Below are 22,950 nucleotides of genomic sequence, written 5' to 3' on the forward strand. Positions count from 1 at the left end.
TATTTCTTCTCAGCAAGTCTTATTATGCACTTGCAGGGGTATCTTAAAAAGAAGGTGCCCCCCAAGCGCAGTACTTCAGACTTAAGGAGAAGAAATTGTTTCCTTCGTCTACGTGTCTCCTTGGAGACATCAGGAAATAATAATATTTTAAAGCCCAAAAAGGGTTTATCTTTATTACGGAAAAATAATCGAAAGATCCAGTTTTTATCAGGTAATAATGCAGTGGTTGCGACCAAAGTCGCCGCCACTGCTAATTCAGTGTCAGAAGTCTCAAGCAATTGGGATACATCTAATACATTTTCCAAATTTTGATTCGGTTCCTTTCCTGGTATATAATATACTAAGGTAAATGGGGGCAAATTATGTTCTGGTATATTCAGGATTTCTCGCATATATCGTTTTAACATATCAAGAGGAGTAACAGTCATAATCCTAGGAAAATTGACAAATCTTAGATTATGATTTTTAGTATAATTATCAAACATTTCAGTTTTTCTCCTAAGACTTGTTAAATCATTTGTCATCAACATTTGTACTGCTTCCAGTTTCGTAACTCTTTGTTCCATTTTCTCTGCTTTATCTTCAATAAGTTTAGTCTTTTCCTCTATCTCTTGTACAGCAGTTTCCAATAAATTTACTTTAGGTACAGTCTCATTAATTTGCTTCAAAAAAGTCTGTCCCAGCTTAGAAACCAAATCCCATAAAGCGTCAAGTGTAACCTCTTTTGGCTTGACTACTAACTCAACTGGAATCGCAAACCTTTCAGAAGACTTCACAGGTGGCTTATCCTGACCCTCGGTTCCTACCTCCTCAGTCTGTGGCGGTCTCACAGGCTCAGGGCCCTCCATTCCTCTCTCTGTTAAAAACGAACCTTCAACTCGACGTTCTTCCGGGTTAGTAATACCCTCGCGGGGAAACCCCGTCGAGTCATCGAGAAAGGAGCTCGCTCCAACCGGCTGAGGAGGTGGGGTGCGCATAGCGGGGCTCAGCGTGGTCTCAAAGCCAGGGGAAGTCGATTCTCCCAAAACACCGACGCTCCCTTCTGGCAGCATTCCGCTATCCAAATTAACCCTCTGCGGTCTCAAAAATCTCTCAATAGATCCAGGTAAGGAGGGAGTCAGCGGTGAGGCTCTGACCGCTATCTTCCCTCTACGCTTCGGCATTGTATATCGGAGGTGAGAGTCGCAGCAACTTAGTAAGGTGCGGCCATCTTGGATCCCTCAGACGTGCTTTCACAATCCACCTGATAAATCGCTTTTTTCTGACTCCGTGCTGGAGGAACACTTAGCCAGTCTGGTTTTTAGGTTATCCAAAGGGAGTAAAATGAGACATCTACATCCACCAGGTTGCCAGAAGGTGCAGATAACTCACACATATCCATTACAGATTTCCTGAAAAGCAGACTGGTTAGATGTGCTGGGAACCAAGCAACACCTGCTACTGACTTCATGCACCAGCATCTTTATACTCTGGTAATTAGCTTTCTCTCGCACAGAATTCTGCCACTTGTAAAAATGCAAGGTTATCATTTGGTGAGCATCGTTTTCTTATGCACCATCAAATCTGTGGGAACACTTAAGCATGCTACTTTTAGTACACCTACTTGGTTAAAAAGAGGAATTGGTAAGAATTGGTTGTATTAAAAAGTGAGGAAAATGTATTTCAGCAGCAGTGCTCGTAGACTTGGTTTCAGACCATTTAAATGATAGTTAAAATAGACAAGCTCATTAAGATCCTTCTTTGTAAATTTAATTCATATATAACTCTTGAGGAAACACCAGCACTTAAGTTTAAAATAAAAGTCCTCTTACAGTCACCCTCCCCACCCCCCCAAAAAAGTAATGAATCGAAGTTTACTGGGGATGCTCCTACCCTGTCCCCATGTGAGAATTCCACATGTATCACATGTGGAAGTGTGAGCTTGTGAGGAGGCCCATCAAAATGGAGGGTAAGAACCACAATACATTTTTCCTCTTATTTTCCTACATTTTTACAAAGCAAAAAGGTGAGCATCTTTTATTTCGGCCTCGTTCCCTCATTTTAATCATCTCTCTCTCTCTCTCTCTTGATAATATATGTTCATCTATGAATAAAAACCCATGGAAACACTACAGTAGCAGCAAATAGGAGAAATGGTAAAATTATGTATAATCATACCTGATAATTTTCTTTCCATTAATCATAGCTGATCAATCCATAGACTGGTGGGTTGTGTCCATCTACCAGCAGGTGGAGATAGAGAGCAAACTTTTGCCTCCCTATATGTAGTCATGTGCTGCCGGAAACTCCTCAGTATGTCGATATCAAAGCTCCATCCGCAGGACTCAGCACTTAGAGAATTACACCCACAAAGGGACACTCTGCCCAGCTCACCACCGCCGAAACGGGGGAGGGGAAGTAACCCAGCTCATCCCCACACAAGTGGGGGAGGGGAATCCGTCCAGCTCATCCCCGCGGAGCGGGGGAGGGACACCACCCCGCCGATGCGGGGGGATCTGGCTTATCCTGCAACCGCAACCGCGGGAGGAGCTGACTGACCCTAACACCGCCGAAGCGGGAGGGGTACAAAGCTGCCCTACAGCCGCACGAAGCGGGAGGGAGTGCCGGCAGAATTTAAATCTCAATCCAGCCCCGTAAAACGGAGGGGAGAGGAATGCAGCAGCTTACTGTAACACAAACTCGTCTCAACTCTTGAAGAATCCAAGTGAAGGAAGAACTTGAACACGAAGTCTTTCTGAAGTAACTGAAGACTAAACTTGAACCTGAAATGCAACCAGACTAAAAACAAGCAAGCCAGAGCCGCTACCTGGACTTTAAGGGAACTGAGCGACAGGCCTTTCTCCAGACCTTCTTGCAGGAACGCCAACACTGAAGAAATTGGAGCAGTGAAGGGAGAAGTGAGCCTGCTTCACACCACGCTGCAAAGATACGCCAAACCCTGGCGTAAGCAGTAGAAGTAGAGCGCTTCCTCGCTCTCAGCATAGTGGCGATGACCTTGTCTGAGAAGCCCTTCTTCCTCAGACGCTGCCGCTCAATAGCCAGGCCGTAAGACCAAAGGGGGAGGGATCCTCCATCACCACGGGACCCTGATGTAACAGGCCCTGCTCCACTGGCAGTCGCAGAGGATCGTCCACTGAGAGCCTGATCAAGTCCGCATACCAGGGACGTCTGGGCCAATCCGAACCCACCAGGATTACCCTGCCGGGGTGCTTTGCCACCCGGTCTAGCACCCTGCCCAACATGGGCCAGGGCGGGAACACATAGAGGAGCTCTTGTGTCGGCCATTGTTGGAGAAGAGCATCTACTCCCAGGGATCGAGGGTCCCGTCCTCTGCTGAAAAAGCGCGGCACTTGGCAATTGGCCGATGACGCCATCAGATCTAGGCTCGGCTGGCCCCAGCGCTACGTGATGTCCAAGAACGCCTGAGCAGATAGCTGCCACTCTCCGGTCTCCAAGGTATGGCGACTGAGAAAGTCCGCCTTGACATTCATGACTCCGGCAATGTGGGCCGCTGAAAGCTGCTCCAGGTTCGCTTCTGCCCACTGGCAAAGATTCATAGCCTCCTTGGCTAGAGGGGCGCTCTTGGTACCTCCCTGGCGGTTGACATAAGCCACAGCCGTGGCATTGTCCGACAGGACCCGTACAGGCTTCAACACCAGTACCGGGATGAACTCCAACCGAATGGCTCTGAGTTCCAGGAGGTTGATAGACCACTTTGCCTCTGCAGGAGACCAGAGCCCCTGCGCTGTCCTTCCCAAGCAGTGGGCTCCCCGGCCCGACAAAGAGGCGTCCGTCGTGACGACAATCCCCTCTGGGGTCACCAGAGGCATTCCCGCAGACAACTTGTCTGTCTGCATCCACCAGCTCAGCGCCTTGCGCACTGCTGGGTCCAGGGGAAGGCGCACAGCATAATCCTCCGACATCGGAGTCCAGCGCTGCAGCAAAGAGTGTTGAAGTGGTCTCATATGGGCCCTGGCCCAGGGCACTACTTCCATCGTGGCCGTCATAGAGCCCAACAGCTGCACATAGTCCCAAGCCCGAAGAGGAGAGGCTACCAGGAACTGGTCCACCTGAGCCTGAAGTTTGACAATCCGATTGTCCGGCAGGAACACTCTGCCCAATTGGGTGTCGAATCGAACTCCCAGGTACTCCAGGGACTGAGTCGGGCGCAGCTGGCTCTTCTCCCAGTTGATGATCCATCCCAGGGAGCTCAAAAGAGCAACTACCCGGTCCACAGCTTTGCCGCACTCTGCATAAGAGGGGGCTCGGATCAACCAGTCGTCCAGATAAGGATGGACTTGTACCCCTTCCTTTCGTAGGAAGGCCGCGATGACCACCATTACTTTGGAAAAGGTCCGCGGAGCAGTAGCCAACCCGAATGGGAGGGCTCTGAACTGGAAGTGTCGTCCCAGGACTGCAAAACGCAGAAAGCGTTGATGAGGAGGCCAGATGGGAATATGCAGGTACGCTTCCTTGATGTCCAAGGAAGCCAAGAACTCTCCAGCCTTCACTGCCGCTATAACAGAGCGGAGAGTCTTCATGCAAAAGTGCCGCACTTTCAAGGCCCGAATGACCCCTTTGAGGTCGAGGATAGGCCGGACAGAACCTCCTTTCTTTGGTACCACAAAGTAAATGGAGTAACGTCCCTTGCCAAGCTGACTTTCTGGCACAGGAACGACCGCGCCCAGGCGGATCAGATTGTCCAAGGTCTGCTGCACTGCCACAGCTTTGACCGGAGACTTGCAGGGAGAGAGTACAAACCCGTCTTTTAAGGGTCGGCAGAACTCTAGCTTGTAGCCGTCTCTGATGACTTCCAGCACCCACGCGTCTGAAGTTATTGTGGTCCACTCGCCCAGAAACGAGGACAGCCGTCCTCCAATCTGCACTGGGGCGTGGACCAAGGCCCCGTCATTGGGTACGAGACCCTGGGGGAGGACCGGAGTGAGCACCTCCGGGACGGCGGTCTCTGCGAAAGGAATGCTGCTTGGGGGAGAAATTCCTCTTGAAGGAAGAGGGGGCAGAGGAACCCGACTTGCCCGGGCGGTACCGACGGGCTTCCTGCAACCGTCCTCTGGAGGTACCGGGACGAGTACTAGCCCGAGCCCTGACCTCTGGTAATTTCTTGCCCTTAGACGTGCCGAGATCGGTCACGATTTTGTCCAGCTCGACCCCAAAGAGCAGCTTGCCTTTAAAAGGCAATCTAGCCAGGCGGGATTTAGAGGCGTGGTCAGCAGACCAATGTTTCAGCCAAAGCCACCGCCGCGCAGAGATTGTCTGAGCCATGCCTTTAGCTGAGGCCCTCAAGACATCATACAGCAAGTCTGCCAAATAGGCTAAGCCCGATTCCAGGGCCGGCCAATCAGCCCTCAAGGAATGATCCGAGGGGGAAGCCCGCTGCACCATAGTCAGGCACGCCCTGGCCACATAGGAGCCGCAAACTGAGGCCTGCAAACTTAAAGCAGCTGCCTCAAAGGACGACCTTAAGGCAGCCTCCAATCTTCTGTCTTGGGCGTCCATTAGGGCCGTGCCACCTTCCACTGGCAACGCCGTTTTCTTAGTCACCGCAGTGATTAAAGAATCCACGGTAGGCCACAGATAGGCCTCACGTTCACTCACAGCCAAAGGATAGAGGCGGGACATAGCCCTAGCCACTTTAAGGCTCGCTTCCGGGACATCCCATTGAGCCGAAATTAAGGTGTGCATGGCATCATGCACGTGGAAGGTTCTAGGCGGGCGCTTCGTCCCCAGCATAATGGCAGAGCCAACAGGGGCTGAGGGAGAGACGTCCTCCGGAAAGGAAATCTTCAAAGTGTCCATGGCCTGTAACAACAGGTTGGGCAAATCCTCTGGGCTAAAAAGCCGCGCTGCAGAGGGGTCATCCGCTCCATCCGAGCGGGGATCCGTCTCCTCCAAGGAAACCGCAAAGGACCGTTGGGAGACCTCAGACACGCTGCCCTCATCTACATTGGAGGAGACAAAGTCCTCCAAGGCCTGGGAATCAACCCGAGGGCGTTTACCTCTGGGAACCTCAACCTCTTTACCAGACGAGGGAGCAGGGGCAGCGTTTTGCATGAGGAAAGCCTGATGCAGCAGCAAAACAAACTCGGGGGAGAAACCCCCCAGACTGTGCACTTCCGCAGCCTGGGCAACAGCCCTAGACGCACCCTCAACCGGCGCTCGCAAGAGCGGGGGAGAGACATGCTGCGCATCCAAAATGGCGTCCGGCGCGACACTCCGCGAAGGAGCCGCGCGGGAAGAACGGCGCTTAAGTTTAGCCGCTTTTGTGCCGTCGCCCAAATTAAGGGCGTTCATGGCATTAATGTCTCCAACCTCAAGGGCGGCCCACGAAGAAGCCGTCCGAGCCGCGTGGCCGGCCAAGATGGCGGAGGCGAGGAGCGGGGGATGGGCGTTTATGGCGGGAAAAACCGCCACGCCGGAGGAAGGACCGGGACATTCATCGGTCACGAAGCTGTCACCCAACAAGGGCGAATCAGGCTGTAAGACCCCCGCATCCCCTCTAGAAGCGCTCAAGCGATCCGGGGAGCGACCCTTTGCGCCCTCGCCCTCCGACGCCATATGCCACGAGGAGAAGAATCGGGGAACCCCCTGCCCGCTATAAAAGGTAAAATTATGTATAATCATACCTGATAATTTTCTTTCCATTAATTATAGCTGATCAATCCATAGACTGGTGGGTTGTGTCCATCTACCAGCAGGTGGAGATAGAGAGCAAACTTTTGCCTCCCTATATGTGGTCATGTGCTGCCGGAAACTCCTCAGTATGTCGATATCAAAGCTCCATCCGCAGGACTCAGCACATAAGAGAATTACACCCACGAAGGGACACTCTGCCCAGCTCACCACCGCCGAAACGGGGGAGGGGAATTAACCCAGCTCATCCCCACACAAGTGGGGGAGGGGAATCCGTCCAGCTCATCCCCGCGGAGCGGGGGAGGGACACCACACCCGCTGATGCGGGGGGATCTGGCTTATCCTGCAACCGCAACCGCGGGAGGAGCTGACTGACCCTAACACCGCCGAAGCGGGAGGGGTACAAAGCTGCCCTACAGCCGCACGAAGCGGGAGGGAGTGCCGGCAGAATTTATGTCTCAATCCAGCCCCGTAAAACGGGGGGGAGAGGAATGCAGCAGCTCACTGTAACACAAACTCGTCTCAACTCTTGAAGAATCCAAGTGAAAAAACTTGAACACGAAGTCTTTCTGAAGTAACTGAAGACTAAACTTGAACCTGAAATGCAACCAGAATAAAAACAGTACAGATATCTGGGAGGGGCTATGGATTGATCAGCTATGATTAATGGAAAGAAAATTATCAGGTATGATTATACATAATTTTACCTTCCATATCATCAAGCTGATCAATCCATAGACTGGTGGGATGTACCGAAGCAGTACTCACCCAGGGCGGGACACTGAAATCCCTGACCTCAACACTGAAGCTCCAAACCGGGCCTCCGCCCGTGCAGCCACCGTCAAACGGTAATGCTTGGAGAATGCATGAGCTGAAGCCCAAGTTGCCGCCTTGCATATCTCTTCCAAGGAGACGGATCCGGCCTCTGCCATCGAGGCCGCCTGAGCTCTTGTGGAGTGAGCCTTCAGTTGGATAGGCGGCACCTTCCCCGCGGCCACATAAGCCGCTGCCATGGCGTCCTTGACCCATCTTGCCACTGTAGGCTTAGCAGCCTGCAGACCCTTACGAGGACCTGCAAACAGGACAAACAGATGATCCGATTTCCGGAAATCATTGGTCACTTCCAAGTATCTGATGATGACTCATCTCACATCCAGATATTTAAGAGCAGAGTACTCCTCTGGGTAGTCCTCCCTACGAAAGGAAGGGAGACAGAGCTGCTGATTCACATGGAAGCGAGAAACAATCTTGGGCAGGAAGGAAGGAACTGTGCGAATAGTCACTCCTGCCTCCGTGAACTGCAGAAAAGGCTCTCGACAAGAGAGCGCCTGGAGCTCGGAAACTCTTCTGGCTGAAGTGATAGCCACCAAAAAGACTGCTTTCAACGTCAGGTCTTTCAGAGATGCCCTTGCCAAGGGTTCAAAAGGCGGCTTCTGCAATGCTCTTAGCACCAGGTTGAGAATCCACGCAGGCACCACTGAGTGCAGAGGAGGGCGCAGGTGATTAACTCCCTTGAGAAAGCGCACCACATCTGGCTGCGAAGCCAGGGAAGCACCCTTCAGGCGGCCCCTGAAGCAAGCCAGAGCCGCTATCTGGACTTAAAGGGAACTGAGCGACAGGCCTTTCTCCAGACCTTCTTGCAGGAACGCCAACACTGAAGAATTGGAGCAATGAAGGGAGAAAGTGAGCCGTAGAAGTAGAGCGCTTCCTCGCTCTCAACATAGTGGCGATAACCTTGTCTGAGAAGCCCTTCTTCCTCAGACGCTGCCGCTCAATAGCCAGGCCGTAAGACCAAAGGGAGAGGGATCCTCCATCACCAGGGGACCCTGATGTAACAGGCCCTGCTCCACTGACAGCCGCAGAGGATCGTCGACTGAGAGCCTGATCAAGTCCGCATACCAGGGACGTCTGGGCCAATCCGGACCCACCAGGATTACCCTGCCGGGATGCTTTGCCACCCGGTCTAGCACCCTGCCCAACATGGGCCAGGGCGGGAACACATAGAGGAGCTCTTGTGTCGGCCACCGTTGGAGAAGAGCATCTACTCCCAGGGATCGAGGGTCCCGTCCTCTGCTGAAAAAGCGCGGCACTTGGCAATTGGCCGATGACGCCATCAGATCTAGGCTCGGCTGGCCCCAGCGCTTCGTGATGTCCAAGAACGCCTGAGCAGATAGTTGCCACTCTCCGGGCTCCAAGGTATGGCGACTGAGAAAGTCCGCCTTGACATTCATGACTCCGGCAATGTGGGCCGCTGAAAGCTGCTCCAGGTTCGCTTTCGCCCACTGGCAAAGACTCATAGCCTCCTTGGCTAGAGGGGCGCTCTTGGTACCTCCCTGGCGGTTGATATAGGCCACAGCCGTGGCATTGTCCGACAGGACCCGTACAGGCTTCAACACCAGTACCGGGATGAACTCCAATAACACTAACCGAATGGCTCTGAGTTCCAGGAGGTTGATAGACCACTTGCCTCTGCAGGAGACCAGAGCCCCTGCGCTGTCCTTCCCAAGCAGTGGGCTCCCCAGCCCATCAAAGAGGCGTCTGTCGTGACGACAATCCACTCCGGGGTCACCAGAGGCATTCCTGCAGACAACTTGTCTGTCTGCGTCCACCAGCTCAGCGCCTTGCGCACTGCTGGGTCCAAGGGAAGGCGCACAGCATAATCCTCCGACATCGGAGTCCAGCGCAGCAGCAGAGATAGCTGTAGTGGTCTCATATGAGCCCTGGCCCAGGGCACTACTTCCATCGTGGCCGTCATAGAGCCCAACAGCTGCACGTAGTCCCAAGCCCGAATAGGAGAGGCTACTAGGAACTAGTCCACCTGAGCCTGAAGCTTGACCAACTGATTGTCTGGCAGGAACACTCTGCCCACTTGGGTGTCGAATCGAACTCCCAGATACTCCAGGGACTGAGTCGGGCGCAGCTGGCTCTTCTTCCAGTTGATGATCCATCCCAGGGAGCTCAAAAGAGCAACTACCCGGTCCATAGCTTTGCCGCACTCTGCATAAGAGGGGGCTCGGATCAACCAGTCGTCCAGATAAGGATGGACTTGCACTCCTTCCTTTAGCAGGAAGGCCGCTATGACCCCCATTACTTTGGAAAGGGTCCGCGGAGCAGTAGCCAACCCGAAAGGGAGGGCTCTGAACTGGAAGTGTCGTCTCAGGACTGTAAAACGCAGAAAGCGTTGGAGAGGAGGCCAGATGGGAATATGCAGGTACGCTTCCTTGAAGTCCAAGGAAGCCAAGAACTCTCCTGCCTTCACTGCCGCTATAACAGAGCGGAGAGTCTCCATGCGAAAGTGCCGCACTTTCAAGGCCCGATTGACCCCTTTGAGGTCGAGGATAGGCCGGACAGAACCTCCTTTCTTTGGTACCACAAAGTAAATGGAGTAACGTCCCTTGCCAATCTGATTTTTTTTTTTTTTTTTTGGCACCGGAACGACCGCACCCAGGCGGATCAGGTTGTCCAAGGTCTGCTGCACTGCCACAGCTTCGACCGGAGACTTGCAGGGAGAGAGTACAAACCCGTCTCTTAAGGGTCGGCAGAACTCTAGCTTGTAGCCGTCTCTGATGACTTCCAGCACCCAAGCGTGTGAAGTTACTGTGGTCCGCTCACCCAGAAACGAGGACAGCCATCCTCCAATCTGCACTGGGGCGTGGACCAAGGCCCCGTCACTGGGTACGAGACCCTGGGGGAGGACCGGAGGGAGCACCTCCGGGACGGCGGTCTCTGCGAAAGGAATGCTGCTTGGGGGAGAAATTCCTCTTGAAGGAAGAGGGGGCAGAGGAGCCCAGCCTGGCCGGGCGGTACCGACGGGCTTCCTGCAACCGTCCTCTGGAGGGACCGGGACGGGTACTAGCCCGAGCCCTGACCTCTGGTAACTTCTTGCCCTTAGACGTGCCGAGATCGGTCACGATTTTGTCCAGCTCGACCCCAACGAGCAGCTTGCCTTTAAAAGGCAATCTAGCCAGGCGGGATTTAGGGGCGTGGTCAGCAGACCAATGTTTCAGCCCAAAGCCACCGCCGCGCAGAGACTGTCTGAGCCATGCCTTTAGCTGAGGCTCTCAAGACATCATACAGCAAGTCTGCCAAATAGGCTAGGCCCGATCCCAGGGCCGGCCAATCAACCCTCAAGGAATGATCCGAGGGGAAGCCCGCTGCACCATAGTCAGGCACGCCCTGGCCACATAGGAACCGCAAACCGAGGCCTGCAAACTTAAAGCAGTTGCCTCAAAGGACGACCTTAAGGCCGCCTCCAATCTTCTGTCTTGGGCGTCCATTAGGGCCGTGCCACCTTCCACCGGCAAAGCCGTTTTCTTAGTCACCGCAGTGATTAAAGAATCCACAGTAGGCCACAGATAGGCCTCACGTTCACTTTCAGATAAAGGATAGAGGCGGGACATAGCCCTAGCCACTTTAAGGCTCGCTTCCGGGACATCCCATTGAGCCGAAATTAAGGGGTGCATGGCTCATGCACGTGGAAGGATCTAGGCGGGCGCTTCGTCCCCAGCATAATGGCAGAGCCAACAGGGGCTGAGGGAGAGACGTCCTCCGGAGAGGAAATCATCAAAATGCCCATGGCCTGCACTAACAGGTTGGGCAAATCCTCTGGGCTAAAAAGCCGCGCTGCAGAGGGGTCATCCGCTCCATCCGAGCGGGGATCCGTCTCCTCCAAGGAATCCGCAAAGGACCGTTGGGAGACCTCAGACACGCTGCCCTCATCTACATCGGAGGAGACAAAGTCCTCCAAGGCCTGGAAATCAACCCGAGGGCGTTTACCTCTGGGAACCTCAACCTCTTTATCAGAAGAGGGAGCAGGGGCAGCGTTTTGCATGAGGAAAGCCTGATGCAGCAGCAAAACAAACTCGGGGGAGAAACCCCCCATACTGTGCACTTCCGCAGCCTGGGCAACAGCCCTAGACGAACCCTCAACCGACGCTCGCAAGAGCGGGGGAGAGACATGCTGCGCATCCAAAATGGCGTCCGGCGCGACACTCCGCGAAGGAGCCGCGCGGGAAGAACGGCACTTAACTGTAGCCGCTTTTGTGCCGTCGCCCAAATTAAGGGCGTTCATGGCACTAATGTCTCCAACCTCAAGGGCAGCCCACGAAGAAGCCGTCCGAGCCGCGTGGCCGGCCAAGATGGCGGAGGCGAGGAGCGGGGGATGGGCATTTATGGCGGGAAAAACCGCCACGCCGGAGGAAGGACCGGGACATTCATCGGTCACGAAACTGTCACCCAACAAGGGCGAATCAGGCTGTAAGACCCCCGCATCCCCTCTAGAAGCGCTCAAGCGATCCGGGGAGCGCCCTTTGCGCCCTCGCCCTCCAACGCCATATGCCACGAGGAGAAGAATCGGGGAACCCCCTGCCCGCTATAAAAAGGTAAAATTACCTGCTTGCCGCTCCGAGCTGTAACGAACTGGTGTCCCAGTGAGTAGCTGCAATGAACGTTTAAATAAACGTCGAAATAAACGCCTTTAAGGACGTTTAAAATTTTTTTTTTTTTTTTTTTTTAAACGGAGCCAGCGGGAGGGGGGAGAAAAGGAGGGACCTGGCACCACCAGGTTTGCACTTGCTCAAAAGAGCCCTCAACCCCAGGCCTCAACAAAACCTAAGGATTAGGCTTGGAGGCCTAGCCAGAGCTGCTGCTGTGTGTGACCACCACCTGCTGAGATAGAGAACATACTGAGGAGTTTCCGGCAGCACATGACCACATATAGGGAGGCAAAAGTTTGCTCTCTATCTCCACCTGCTGGTAGATGGACACAACCCACCAGTCTATGGATTGATCAGCTTGATGATATGGAAAGGTAAAAGTTACCTGCTGTCCGCTCCGAGCTGTAACGAACTGGTGTCCCAGTGAGTAGCTGCAATGAACGTTTAAATAAACGTCGAAATAAACGCCTTTAAGGACGTTTAAAAATTTTTTTTTTTTTTAACGGAGCCAGCGGGAGGGGGGAGAAAAGGAGGGACCTGGCACCACCAGGTTTGCACTTGCTCAAAAGAGCCCTCAACCCCAGGCACTCAACAAAACCTAAAAATTAGGCTTGGAGGCCTAGCCAGAGCTGCTGCTGTGTGTGACCACCACCTGCTGAGATAGAGAACATACTGAGGAGTTTCCGGCAGCACATGACTACATATAGGGAGGCAAAAGTTTGCTCTCTATCTCCACCTGCTGGTAGATGGACACAACCCACCAGTCTATGGATTGATCAGCTTGATGATATGGAAATTTCTCCTCTCGCTAACTCTTCAACTTTTACCAAGCCACTCTTGTATTTACAAAACAAAGTAAAACTTTAACAAATGCATAATCATTTCTTTTATTTATTTATTTAGGCATTTATATCCCACACTTTCCCGCCCATGGGCAGGCTCAATGTGGCTTACATTAGTTCAAAAAGGCTAACAGCAGTATAAAAGGACACATCAATCTAGTAATAAACAGACACAGTAAGGGCGAGGTAGTTGGTGGGGAGAGACAGAGGGAGAGAAGTGAGAGAGGAGGTAAGGAATGCAGTATGGTCGCACAACATAATGGGTCAGAAAACATTAAGGCAGTGCTGAGCTGCAGGGTAAGCTGTCCTGAATAAAGCGGTCTTCAGGGAGATTCTGAAAGCCTGTTGTTCAGAGGTAGCTTTTACTGAGTTGGGCAAACCATTCCACAAACGTGCACTGATGTAGGGAAAGGTAAATGCGTGGCTGGTTTTATACTTGAGGCCATTGCACGAGGGGTAGTGGAGACGTAAATAGGATCGGGAATTTGTAGGGACTCCCAGGTGGACATCTGTTCAAGGGTGTTATCTGGGGGTTACACAAAAAAATAACATGATGGATGTCAAGAGGCGGGAGAAAGAATTCTCTTCAAAGCCCTCTCTCTTACAGATCTTATAGTATCTGGTTCCTATACCTGGACCTTCTCTATAGAGGTGCTCCCAGAAATAAGTCCACTTCACACACTGTCAAATATCTGTAGCTCCAAATTTAATTGTATCCCAAGGGGTCAAACTTCAGGAACAGTCATAAATCAAAATAAATAGTAGCAAAAGGACCATTTGAGGTAGTTATAGCTTCTTCTAGAGATGTATAGTAGCATCTACAACAGATTTACTTGCTTGATTTTCCCTTGTAGTCCACTCACTCACTTCTTTCTAATTCTACAGGAAGGAATCGCTGAACCTGCTCTAGGGAGGAGAATGCGGTTGACCATCTCTGCCCACTTTCAACTTTGCAGGGTACAAGAAAGTATACTTATAAACACTCCACTTGAGTATCATCTTCTCCTCGGCAAAGCTCTGCCTCTGCTTTTACAATACAGAAAAGAAGTCTTGGAAACTGCAGACCCGCGTTCTCATCCCCTGGCCTGCTGACATAACTTTGGCTTTGTTAGGAAAGTTGTGCTGTCTTTCAATCCGCTTTGTACCATGCTCTTTCAAATATCGACCCTGAGTTTTCACATCCTGCTATTGATAAACTGATTTCTCATTGGAATCAAAAACGTGGACTATCGCTTGGAATTTCAGGACTGGGACCAGGTCTGGCTGGCTGTCCCAAAATCTCTACATGCAACAGGAGGCAACTGTTAGTGTAAAGACTCTTGCACCAAACCTATCATTATCCTCTATGTTTTTCTCTGCGCATATCCAACAGACTGCTAAGACCTGTCGCTTCTTCCTCTTCAACATCAGCAAAATTCACCCTTTCCTCTCTGAGCACACCACCAGAACTCTCGTCCACGCTCTCATTACCTCTCGCCTTGATTACTGCAACTTACTCCTCACCGGCCTCCCACTCAGCCATCTATCCCCCCTTCAATCCGTTCAGAACGCTGCCGCACGTCTTATATTCCGCCAGAACCGATATACTCATATCACCCCTCTCCTCAAATCACTTCATTGGCTTCCGATCAGATATCGCACACAATTCAAGCTCCTCCTCCTTACCTACAAATGCACTCAGTCTGCGGCTCCTCACTACCTCTCCACCCTCATCTCCCCCTATGTTCCCGCCCGTAACCTCCGCTCACAGGACAAAGCCCTTCTCTCAGTACCCTTCTCCACCACTGCCAACTCCAGGCTCCGCTCATTCTGCCTTGCCTCACCCTATGCCTGGAACAATCTTCCTTTACCCATATGCCATGCCCCCTCCCTACCCATCTTCAAATCTCTGCTTAAAACTCACCTCTTCAATGCTGCCTTCGGCGCCTAACCGCTTGAGAAATATAGAATGCCCCAATCTATCCACCCTATCAGATTAACTGTTCACTCGTCCTCTAGATTGTACACTTGTCTTTAGATTGTTCTCTTGTCTTTTAGATTGTAAGCTCTTTGAGCAGGGACTGTCCTTCTATGTTTAAATTGTACAGCGCTGCGTAACCCTAGTAGCGCTTTAGAAATGTTAGTAGTTAGTAAATTCAGTGTGGCAAGACCATTGTACCGGAGGGAATGTGGTCATACTGGCGCATACTTGCATCTGTGGTTTTCCTGTGATCTAATGCATGCTATCTGGACAAGTGTGACAGTGGAGGTGTCACATATGTTGAGTATGTGTGTTAAGTAAATTATGTCTGCTTGAACTTTGGCCTGGCACCTCTGTTAGTTTGAACAAATATACATCCATATTGTGGTCAGATTGATGGCCCATCCTGCTTCCAACAGTGGGCAATCCAGGTCTCAAGTAAGTAGCAAAATCCCAAAGCAAGGTTCCATGCTGCCAATCCCATGGACAAGCAGTGGCTTCCCCATGTCTATCTCAATAGCAGACTATGGACTTTTCCTCCAGCAAATTGTCCAAACCTTTTTTGAACTCAGATACGTGAACTGAAGTTACCTCATCCTTTGGCGATGAGTTCCAGAGCTTAGCTATTCATTGAATGAAAAAGAATTATCTCCTATTCGTTTAAAAAGTATTGCCATGCAACTTCATTCAGTTCCCCCTCGTCTTTGCACTTTTTGAAATCGATTCATGTTTACCCATTTTACTCCAATCAGGATTTTATAAACCTCTATCATATCCTGCCCCCTCCCCTAGCTCAAAAGAACTCTGAGCACTGCTGCATGTTCTACCGGTCTCAATAAAGTGTTTAACAATTAATTTTATAAATGTTATACATGGATATGACAATGAGGCCAGATAGGAAATGCTGCCATGCTATTTGGAATGCTGGTCCAAATTGGCTGCCAGCTTTTCAGAACTCAATGATATGTTTGCCAGAGTAATATATCACTTCTGTTTCTCATCTTTTGTATTTTCAGCTTACATGGATTCTTCGTGAAAAGGTTTGTACTTTAAAATAAAAAAAAATCATTCAAATGCAGTTTGATCTGAAAAATATCTACTTCCTAGTGCTCAAGTCCTAGACATCTTTGTAAAACAGGCAGAACGCCGACAGCGAGTCAAGCTGCTTACACAGAGGAGGTGAAGAGAAAACAACACGATCCTTTTCTTCCCTTTACTAAGGCTTCTTAAGTTAATACAATTTACCTTAAAAGGGAGGATACTATTGCATTCAACTTGCTGCAGACTTCAAAGCAGAAGTGACTAGAATGGCAAGCCTAAGCAAGCCCAGCAAAGTGAAATACCGGAATGAACTTTGAAGTTAAATTAAAACCAAGATTACGGCTGGTGGTTTGTTTACCTGATTCTCGAGCCAGAACTGGGGCACAGCAATGGAGCCATTGTCCAGAATGCTGTATTGTGAAGGGTGTTTCCAGTTCTGCTCTGTGGGGGACAGAAAAGGAGCCGTACCATGCTATTGGATTTCATGCAGCAGGGATCCCTGCACAGTGGTGTAGCTACAGTGGAGCCTCAGCCTCCTCGATTTGAGCTTAGGTGCCCCCCCCAAAAAAAAATAATTGTGTCACCCATTGAGTGAGGTGATATTTTACAGATGATACAAAACTATTCAAATTTGTTAAATCGCATGCGGACTGTGAAAATTGAAGGAGGACCTTAGGAAATTGAAAGATTAGGCATCCAAATGGCTAATGAAATTTAATGTGGGCAAGTGCAAAGTGATGTACATTGGGAAGAATAGTCCAAATGCCATGTTCCACAGGAGTCACCACCCAAGACAAAGATCCCTATGAAGAAAGAATAAGGAGGCTAGGGCTTTTCAGCTTGGAGAAGAGACGGCTGAGGGGAGACATGATAGAGGTATATAAAATAATGAGTGGAGTGGAACAGGTGGATGTGAAGCATCTGTTCACGCTTTCCAAAAATACTAGGACTAGGGGGCATGCGATGAAACTACAGTGTAGTAAATTTAAAACAAACCGGAGAAAATGTTTATTCACCCAATGCGTAATTAAACTCTGGAATTCGTTGCCGGAGAACGTGGTGAAGGCGGTTAGCTTAGCAGAGTTTAAAAAGGGGTTAGACGGTTTCCTAAAGGACAAGGCCATAAACCACTACTAAATGGACTTGGGAAAAATACACAATTCCAGGAATAACATGTATAGAATGTTTGTACGTTTGGGAAGCTTGCCAGGTGCCCTTGGCCTGGATTGGCCGCTGTCGTGGACAGGATGCTGGGCTCGATGGACCCTTGGTCTTTTCCCAGTGTGGCATTACTTATGTACTTATGTAGGTGTCATCATGGACAATACATTGGACTCGTCTGCTCAGTATGTGGCGGTGGCCAAAAAAGCAAACAGAATATTAGGAATTATTAAGAAAGGAGTAGAAAATAAGACAAAGATACTCAAGGTGCAACATCACCTTGAGTATTCTGTCCAATTCTGGTAGCCTTGTCTCCAAAAAGATATATCAGAATTAGAATAGGTACAAAGGGCAACCAAAATGATTAAGGAGATGGAAATCCTTCCATTTGAGGAAAGGTTTTAAGAGGTTACGGCTCTTCAGTTTGGAGAAGAAATGGCTGAGGGAGGATATGATAGAGGTCTGCAAAATCCTGAGTGCAGTAGAATGCTTTCAAAAAGCACAAAGACAATGGCACGCTCCATGAAGTTAAATGGTAATACTTTTAAAACAAATAGAAGAAAATATTTTTTTCACTCAATGAACAGATAAGGTCTGGAACTAGTTGCCAAAGCATATGGTCAAAGCAGTTAGCATACCTGGGTTTAAAAAAAGGTTTGGACAAGTTCATGGAGGAGTGGCCTAGTGGTTAGGGTGGTAGACTTTGGTCCTGAGGAACTGAGTTCGATTCCCGGCACAGGCAGCTCCTTGTAACTCTGGGCAAGTCACTTAACCCTCCATTGCCCGCCGCATTGAGCCTGCCATGAGTGGGAAAGCGAGGGGTAAAATTAACAAAAATTTTTTTTTTAAAAAGTCCATAAACTGCTATTAAGGTAGACATGGGGGAAGCCACTGCTTATCCATGGAAATGGTAGCATGGAATCTTGCTACTCTCTGGGATTCTGCCAGCAGTTGTGACTTGAATGAGCCACTGTTGGAAGCAGGATACTGGGCAAGATGCATAGGTTTGACCCAGTACGGCATTTCTTATGTTCTTATGAGACCCAGAGGCACTAATGTTGTGGGCAAATCTGAGACCTTAATTTATTCTATGGACTATATGGCTCTATTTTTGTGCACATGGGAAGGGTCCAATAACAGGACAATTCTATAACGGGGGCCAGGTAGAAGTCTATTCTATATAGGAACCTAGACACCTATGTAACCAGATATAGGCATATCTAAAAATCAGGCTAAGCACTTACGCTAGCCACAGAGCTGGTGCAAATGCTCATTCCTAAATGTGTTTTATAAGCACATAACTCTGTGTTCTGTAATTTACATGCATACATCTGACCCCCACCCAAGCTTCCCACATGTGTGCATGCCCTTGTAAATCCATGCTAAGTGGGCATTTGCAGAAAAAGCGCTTAGGAAGAATTTTAGCGTGCATTACTTGTGAAAATACCATTATTCTAAACATTTATGCATGTACCCCCGGATTCTATATATGGCAATTAAAGTTGCATGCATAAATCAGCACGTGTAGCTTACATATGGGTTTAAACTGGAATGTTTGCAGAGCAGGATAGGGGGTTTGGAAAGTAGTTTATTGGTTTGGAAGAGGGATAGTTCAGAATGGTTGGTTGATGGAGATTGTTATGCTTCAAGGTTGAATGTAATTTTGTTTGATGAGCTATGTTGATTTTCATTATTAACCATCTGGCTTGGATCTTGTACGTTCTTCTTAATGGCCTTAATGGATCCTCTTTGGATGTAATTTCATTTCTGTTGTGGTTTATATTGCTACTCCATGTCTCGGATAAAAAATCTTATGGAAAAGAGACTCCAGAAATGAAGTTAGGAGGAGCCCAACCAAAGAAAGATGAAAGAGAACCTAGGGCTACTCCAATTAGAAAAATTAAATAATCAAAGGTAGGAAAAAAGGCATGTTGGGGTCATTATTTAAACGGGACATTCAGCAACATCCTGTTATAATGTATAAATATACATATAGCTTATGTGGCTTTTCAGCAGCACTGCATGTATACTGTTGCCGCTGAAAATATGTATATTCTCTACATGCTTATGTTTATTAAAACAATTTGCTATACTGCCTTTAAAAATAAATCAAACCCTTGTCACCTAGTGGTAATATGGCGGGGTACATTTTGCCCATATATGGAAGCCTGACACTTAAGCACACAACTATGGAATGCACTACCAAAAGATCTGAAAACCACGAGCAACCACTTAAACTTCGGAAAAAACTTAAAAACTCATCTTTTTAGAAAGGCTTAACCGACAGAACCAATATAAACACCCAGCCACTGAAACACAACATGGATGTAACAAATTTTCAGTTGCTCGTTTTTGCTTGTTCCCCCAGTGGGCGAACCTCACTAGTTCCCATTTTAATCATACTATCATCTTATAATTGTTAACACCGCAGTTCTTAATTATCTTTCTGTAACCATGTAAGCCACGTTCAGCCTACAAATAGGTGGGAAAATGTGGGATGTTGTACGATTCCCTAGTGTGGCTGTGCCAGATGAGCTTTATCTTACCACAACATCACTTTGTATTTGTTTACACCGGAGTCTGTAACCCCTCTCCGGTACTATGTAAGCCACATTGAGCCTACAAATAGGTGAGAACATGTGGGATATAAATGTAACAAATAAATAAATAAATCTGATGGTCACCAAAGCATGTGTAACTTTCACCAAATTGGCTTTGGTTAATAGTGGGTGAGTGGAGGAGTGGCCTAGTGGTTAGGGTGGTGGACTTTGGTCCTGAGGAACTGAGTTCGACTCCCGGCACAGGCAGCTCCTTGTGACTCTGGGCAAGTCACTTAACCCTCCGTTGCCTCATGTAAGCCGCATTGAGCCTGCCATGAGTGGGAAAGCGCGGGGTACAAATGTAACAAAAATAAAATAGATACTATTGGAGATTCTACATGGAATGTTGCTATTCCACTAGCAACATTCCATGTAGAAGGCTGCGCAGGCTTCTGTTTCTGTGAGTCTGACGTCCAGCACGTACGTGCAGGACGTCCGACTCGCAGAAGCCTGCACGGCCACATTGGTGATCTGCAAGGGCTGACTTCTACATGGAATGTTGCTAGTGGAATAGCAACATTCCATGTAGAATCTCCAATAGTAGCAACAGTGGAGGAGTGGCCTAGTGGTTAGGGTGGTGGACTTTGGTCCTGAGGAACTGAGTTCGATTCCCAGCACAGGCAGCTCCTTGTGACTCTGGGCAAGTCACTTAACCCTCCATCGCCTGCCGCATTGAGCCTGCCATGAGTGGGAAAAAGCGCGGGGTACAAATAAAATAAATAAATATTTGACATATGCTCAACTGAAAAAGACAAGACCACATCACTGACCTGAAGATTAAATTTAATTTGATCATCATCATGAAAACCTAAAGTAACAAAATCATGGAAAATAGTAACCTGTTTTCCTTGTAACAATGGCTTAAACTCTAACGGATTGGGTTTACGAGAATGACCATGACTTATCCATATTTAGAACCAGTTCTTGACTACCCAACCAATCACCCAGAACTACCAATTTTTGATTGAAATTAGAGATGACATCATGCTGGTCATCCTTTATAAAGACAACCAGCTGGATGCCAACAGCAAAAAAAGTGAAAATTTAAATCTAAACTCTCCAACAATTTTGTCAAAGGGGCAACATACAGATTGAAGAGGTGATAAAGTGATCCTTGAGGAACACCCTTAACTAATTTCTGAGGCACAGAAATTTCTTAATCCTATGACAATAACGGACCTCATTCCTTTGCCAGGGTATGCTGGAGATGATCTTTTATGTTAGATTTGCCACCAGGTCAGTGGCACCCTGTAAGATTGGTATCATTTCTGTATCTTTCTACCACATTTTCTAGATCTCTCATTACATCGGTTGGCATCCGAAAATATTTTCTTTCTCCACATTTAGGTGCCCTTTCACGAAGCATGCACAATTTCTGGCACTGCAAAAATATTTCAATTTTTGTAGCGCCGAATCGGGCAGTGCCGTGCGCTGCTGGGTTAGTGCGGGAGACCTTACTGTCACCTCAATGGTGGCGGTAAGAGCTCCCCTCCCCCGAAATCGATGTGCGGCAAGTGCTTCACTGCCGCACGGCCATTTCTTGAAAAAAAAAAACAAAGACCTGCCTTTTACCTGCTGCAGTAAAATGGGGCCTCGGTGCGCGTCAAAAACATGCACTGACTCAGCACGGGCCTCCATTTGCCGCAGCTTCGTAAAAGGACCCCTTAATACAGCACTGACATTTTTATTAACACTGCTGTTCTTCTAAGGCCTAAAAGTGTAATATCTGTGGTGCTGCCTTTTCATAGATACGGTTGTTGCCGTTTGAGTCTTAGGAGTTAGTGTTATTATGGTATGGCAGCTTTGTTGCATAGATTCTGAGTGTCTTCTTTGCAGGTTTTGTATTACTCTATATGCCGAGGTGGAGGGACACTGTTTTGCTCGTCGATGTAGCACCAGAATTTGAACTTTTTTTTTTTTGGGGGGGGGGGGGGGTACGGTGAGTTTTAAGGGGAAATGTCCTGGCTCGTTGGTTCCATTTTGGGGGGGGGGGGGGATTTCTGTGCATGCAGAGTGTGTGCTACAGAAATGGATGTGCAGGGTGTCTATTCAGATTCTGTCCTATCCTGCATAGATTCTAGACTTATTGTAATTCCTATAAAGAATAACTGGTTGAATGATGCTATCAAATAATGTTACTGTTAATATTTTACTAGTAGGTTGAAACTAACCAGGGATTTCTTTGTTGTACAGGTGGCTTTGAGACTCAACTGACTACTCCTTGCATTTGATTAGATCTTTTCTCATTCTCTCTACATCTAAAAAAGACAAACTTTTCCTACCCCTAAAAATATTAAATACACTTAGGTCTAACACTTATCCCTGAGATGCTCCACTAATCACTCTTCTGTCTTTAGAATGAGCTTCGTTTACCACCATCTTCTGCTGTCTATACCTCAAAGAGTTTCTTATCTAGTGAACCACCTTTGGAAAGATCCTACTGTATTAGTCCACTTCTAAACTACTGATTTCAACTGTCCTAAGGTCACTGTAAATGTATTTTTACACTCAGTAGGAAGTATTGCTAAGTCCAGTGCAGACTCCGCCAGCTTTTCCCCTTTACAGCCTCGAGGCTGAAGAGATTACACATAAAATATGGAAAAAAAATAAATCATGGTTACCTCAAAACAAGTTGCAGCATCACATCCTCGCAATGTAAACTTATAAGAGTTCTGAATAACGCCAGGGAGACAACGCAGAGCTGGGAGACAAGCAACACAGTCAGATTCAGGCTCAGAATGGTTAGTACATTTCCAGTTTTTATGCTCTGGCCTAGTTGAACACTATGCAATAAGCAAATACAGAAGACAATTTGCCCCCCCCCCCCCCCCTCCCACTCCCCCAAGCAACTTGCAGGCTTCCCAAGAGAATTTTCTAAGGGAAACTCCCTACGATGTTTCCCTTTGAAAATTTGGGTGACATGGATGATACGGGTGCAGTGTATGTACCTGCTTGTAAAGTACAAGCACTGATTTGAAATTAAAATCCTCACGTGTACCTTTGTAGGTAAAATAAGCTTATTCTGAAACACTGCATATACTTTTATCCACACTAAGGGGAGGTGTCAATCAAACCATATTTTTATGCAGGTTAAGGTGTATTGACCCCTGCAAAAATTTGCATTACTGCCTCCCAGAGTGTGTAATTTAAACCAGTACAAATAATAACATATAAAACAAACAAGAGATCATTTATAAGTATCATTTATAAGTTCCAAGACGTATGAGCAGAGACTTGCTGACCTGAACATGTATACCCTG

The 22,950-nt window shown here is 48.5% G+C and overlaps 1 protein-coding gene across 3 annotated transcripts in view; it reads right to left on the bottom strand.

The window, feature by feature from the left end:
- FAM160A1 (family with sequence similarity 160 member A1) overlaps positions 1-22,950 on the bottom strand; it is a 315,919-nt gene that overhangs the window by 35,686 nt on the left and 257,283 nt on the right. For all 3 annotated transcript variants that reach the window (XM_030191647.1, XM_030191646.1, XM_030191648.1), the window contains exon 7: positions 22,312-22,391. In XM_030191647.1, coding sequence (XP_030047507.1) covers positions 22,312-22,391 — 80 coding nt within the window. The remainder of the gene's footprint in view (positions 1-22,311; positions 22,392-22,950) is intronic.

This window comes from Microcaecilia unicolor, chromosome 2 (genome assembly GCF_901765095.1).
Source record: "Microcaecilia unicolor chromosome 2, aMicUni1.1, whole genome shotgun sequence".
NCBI classification, from domain to species: Eukaryota; Metazoa; Chordata; class Amphibia; order Gymnophiona; family Siphonopidae; genus Microcaecilia; species Microcaecilia unicolor.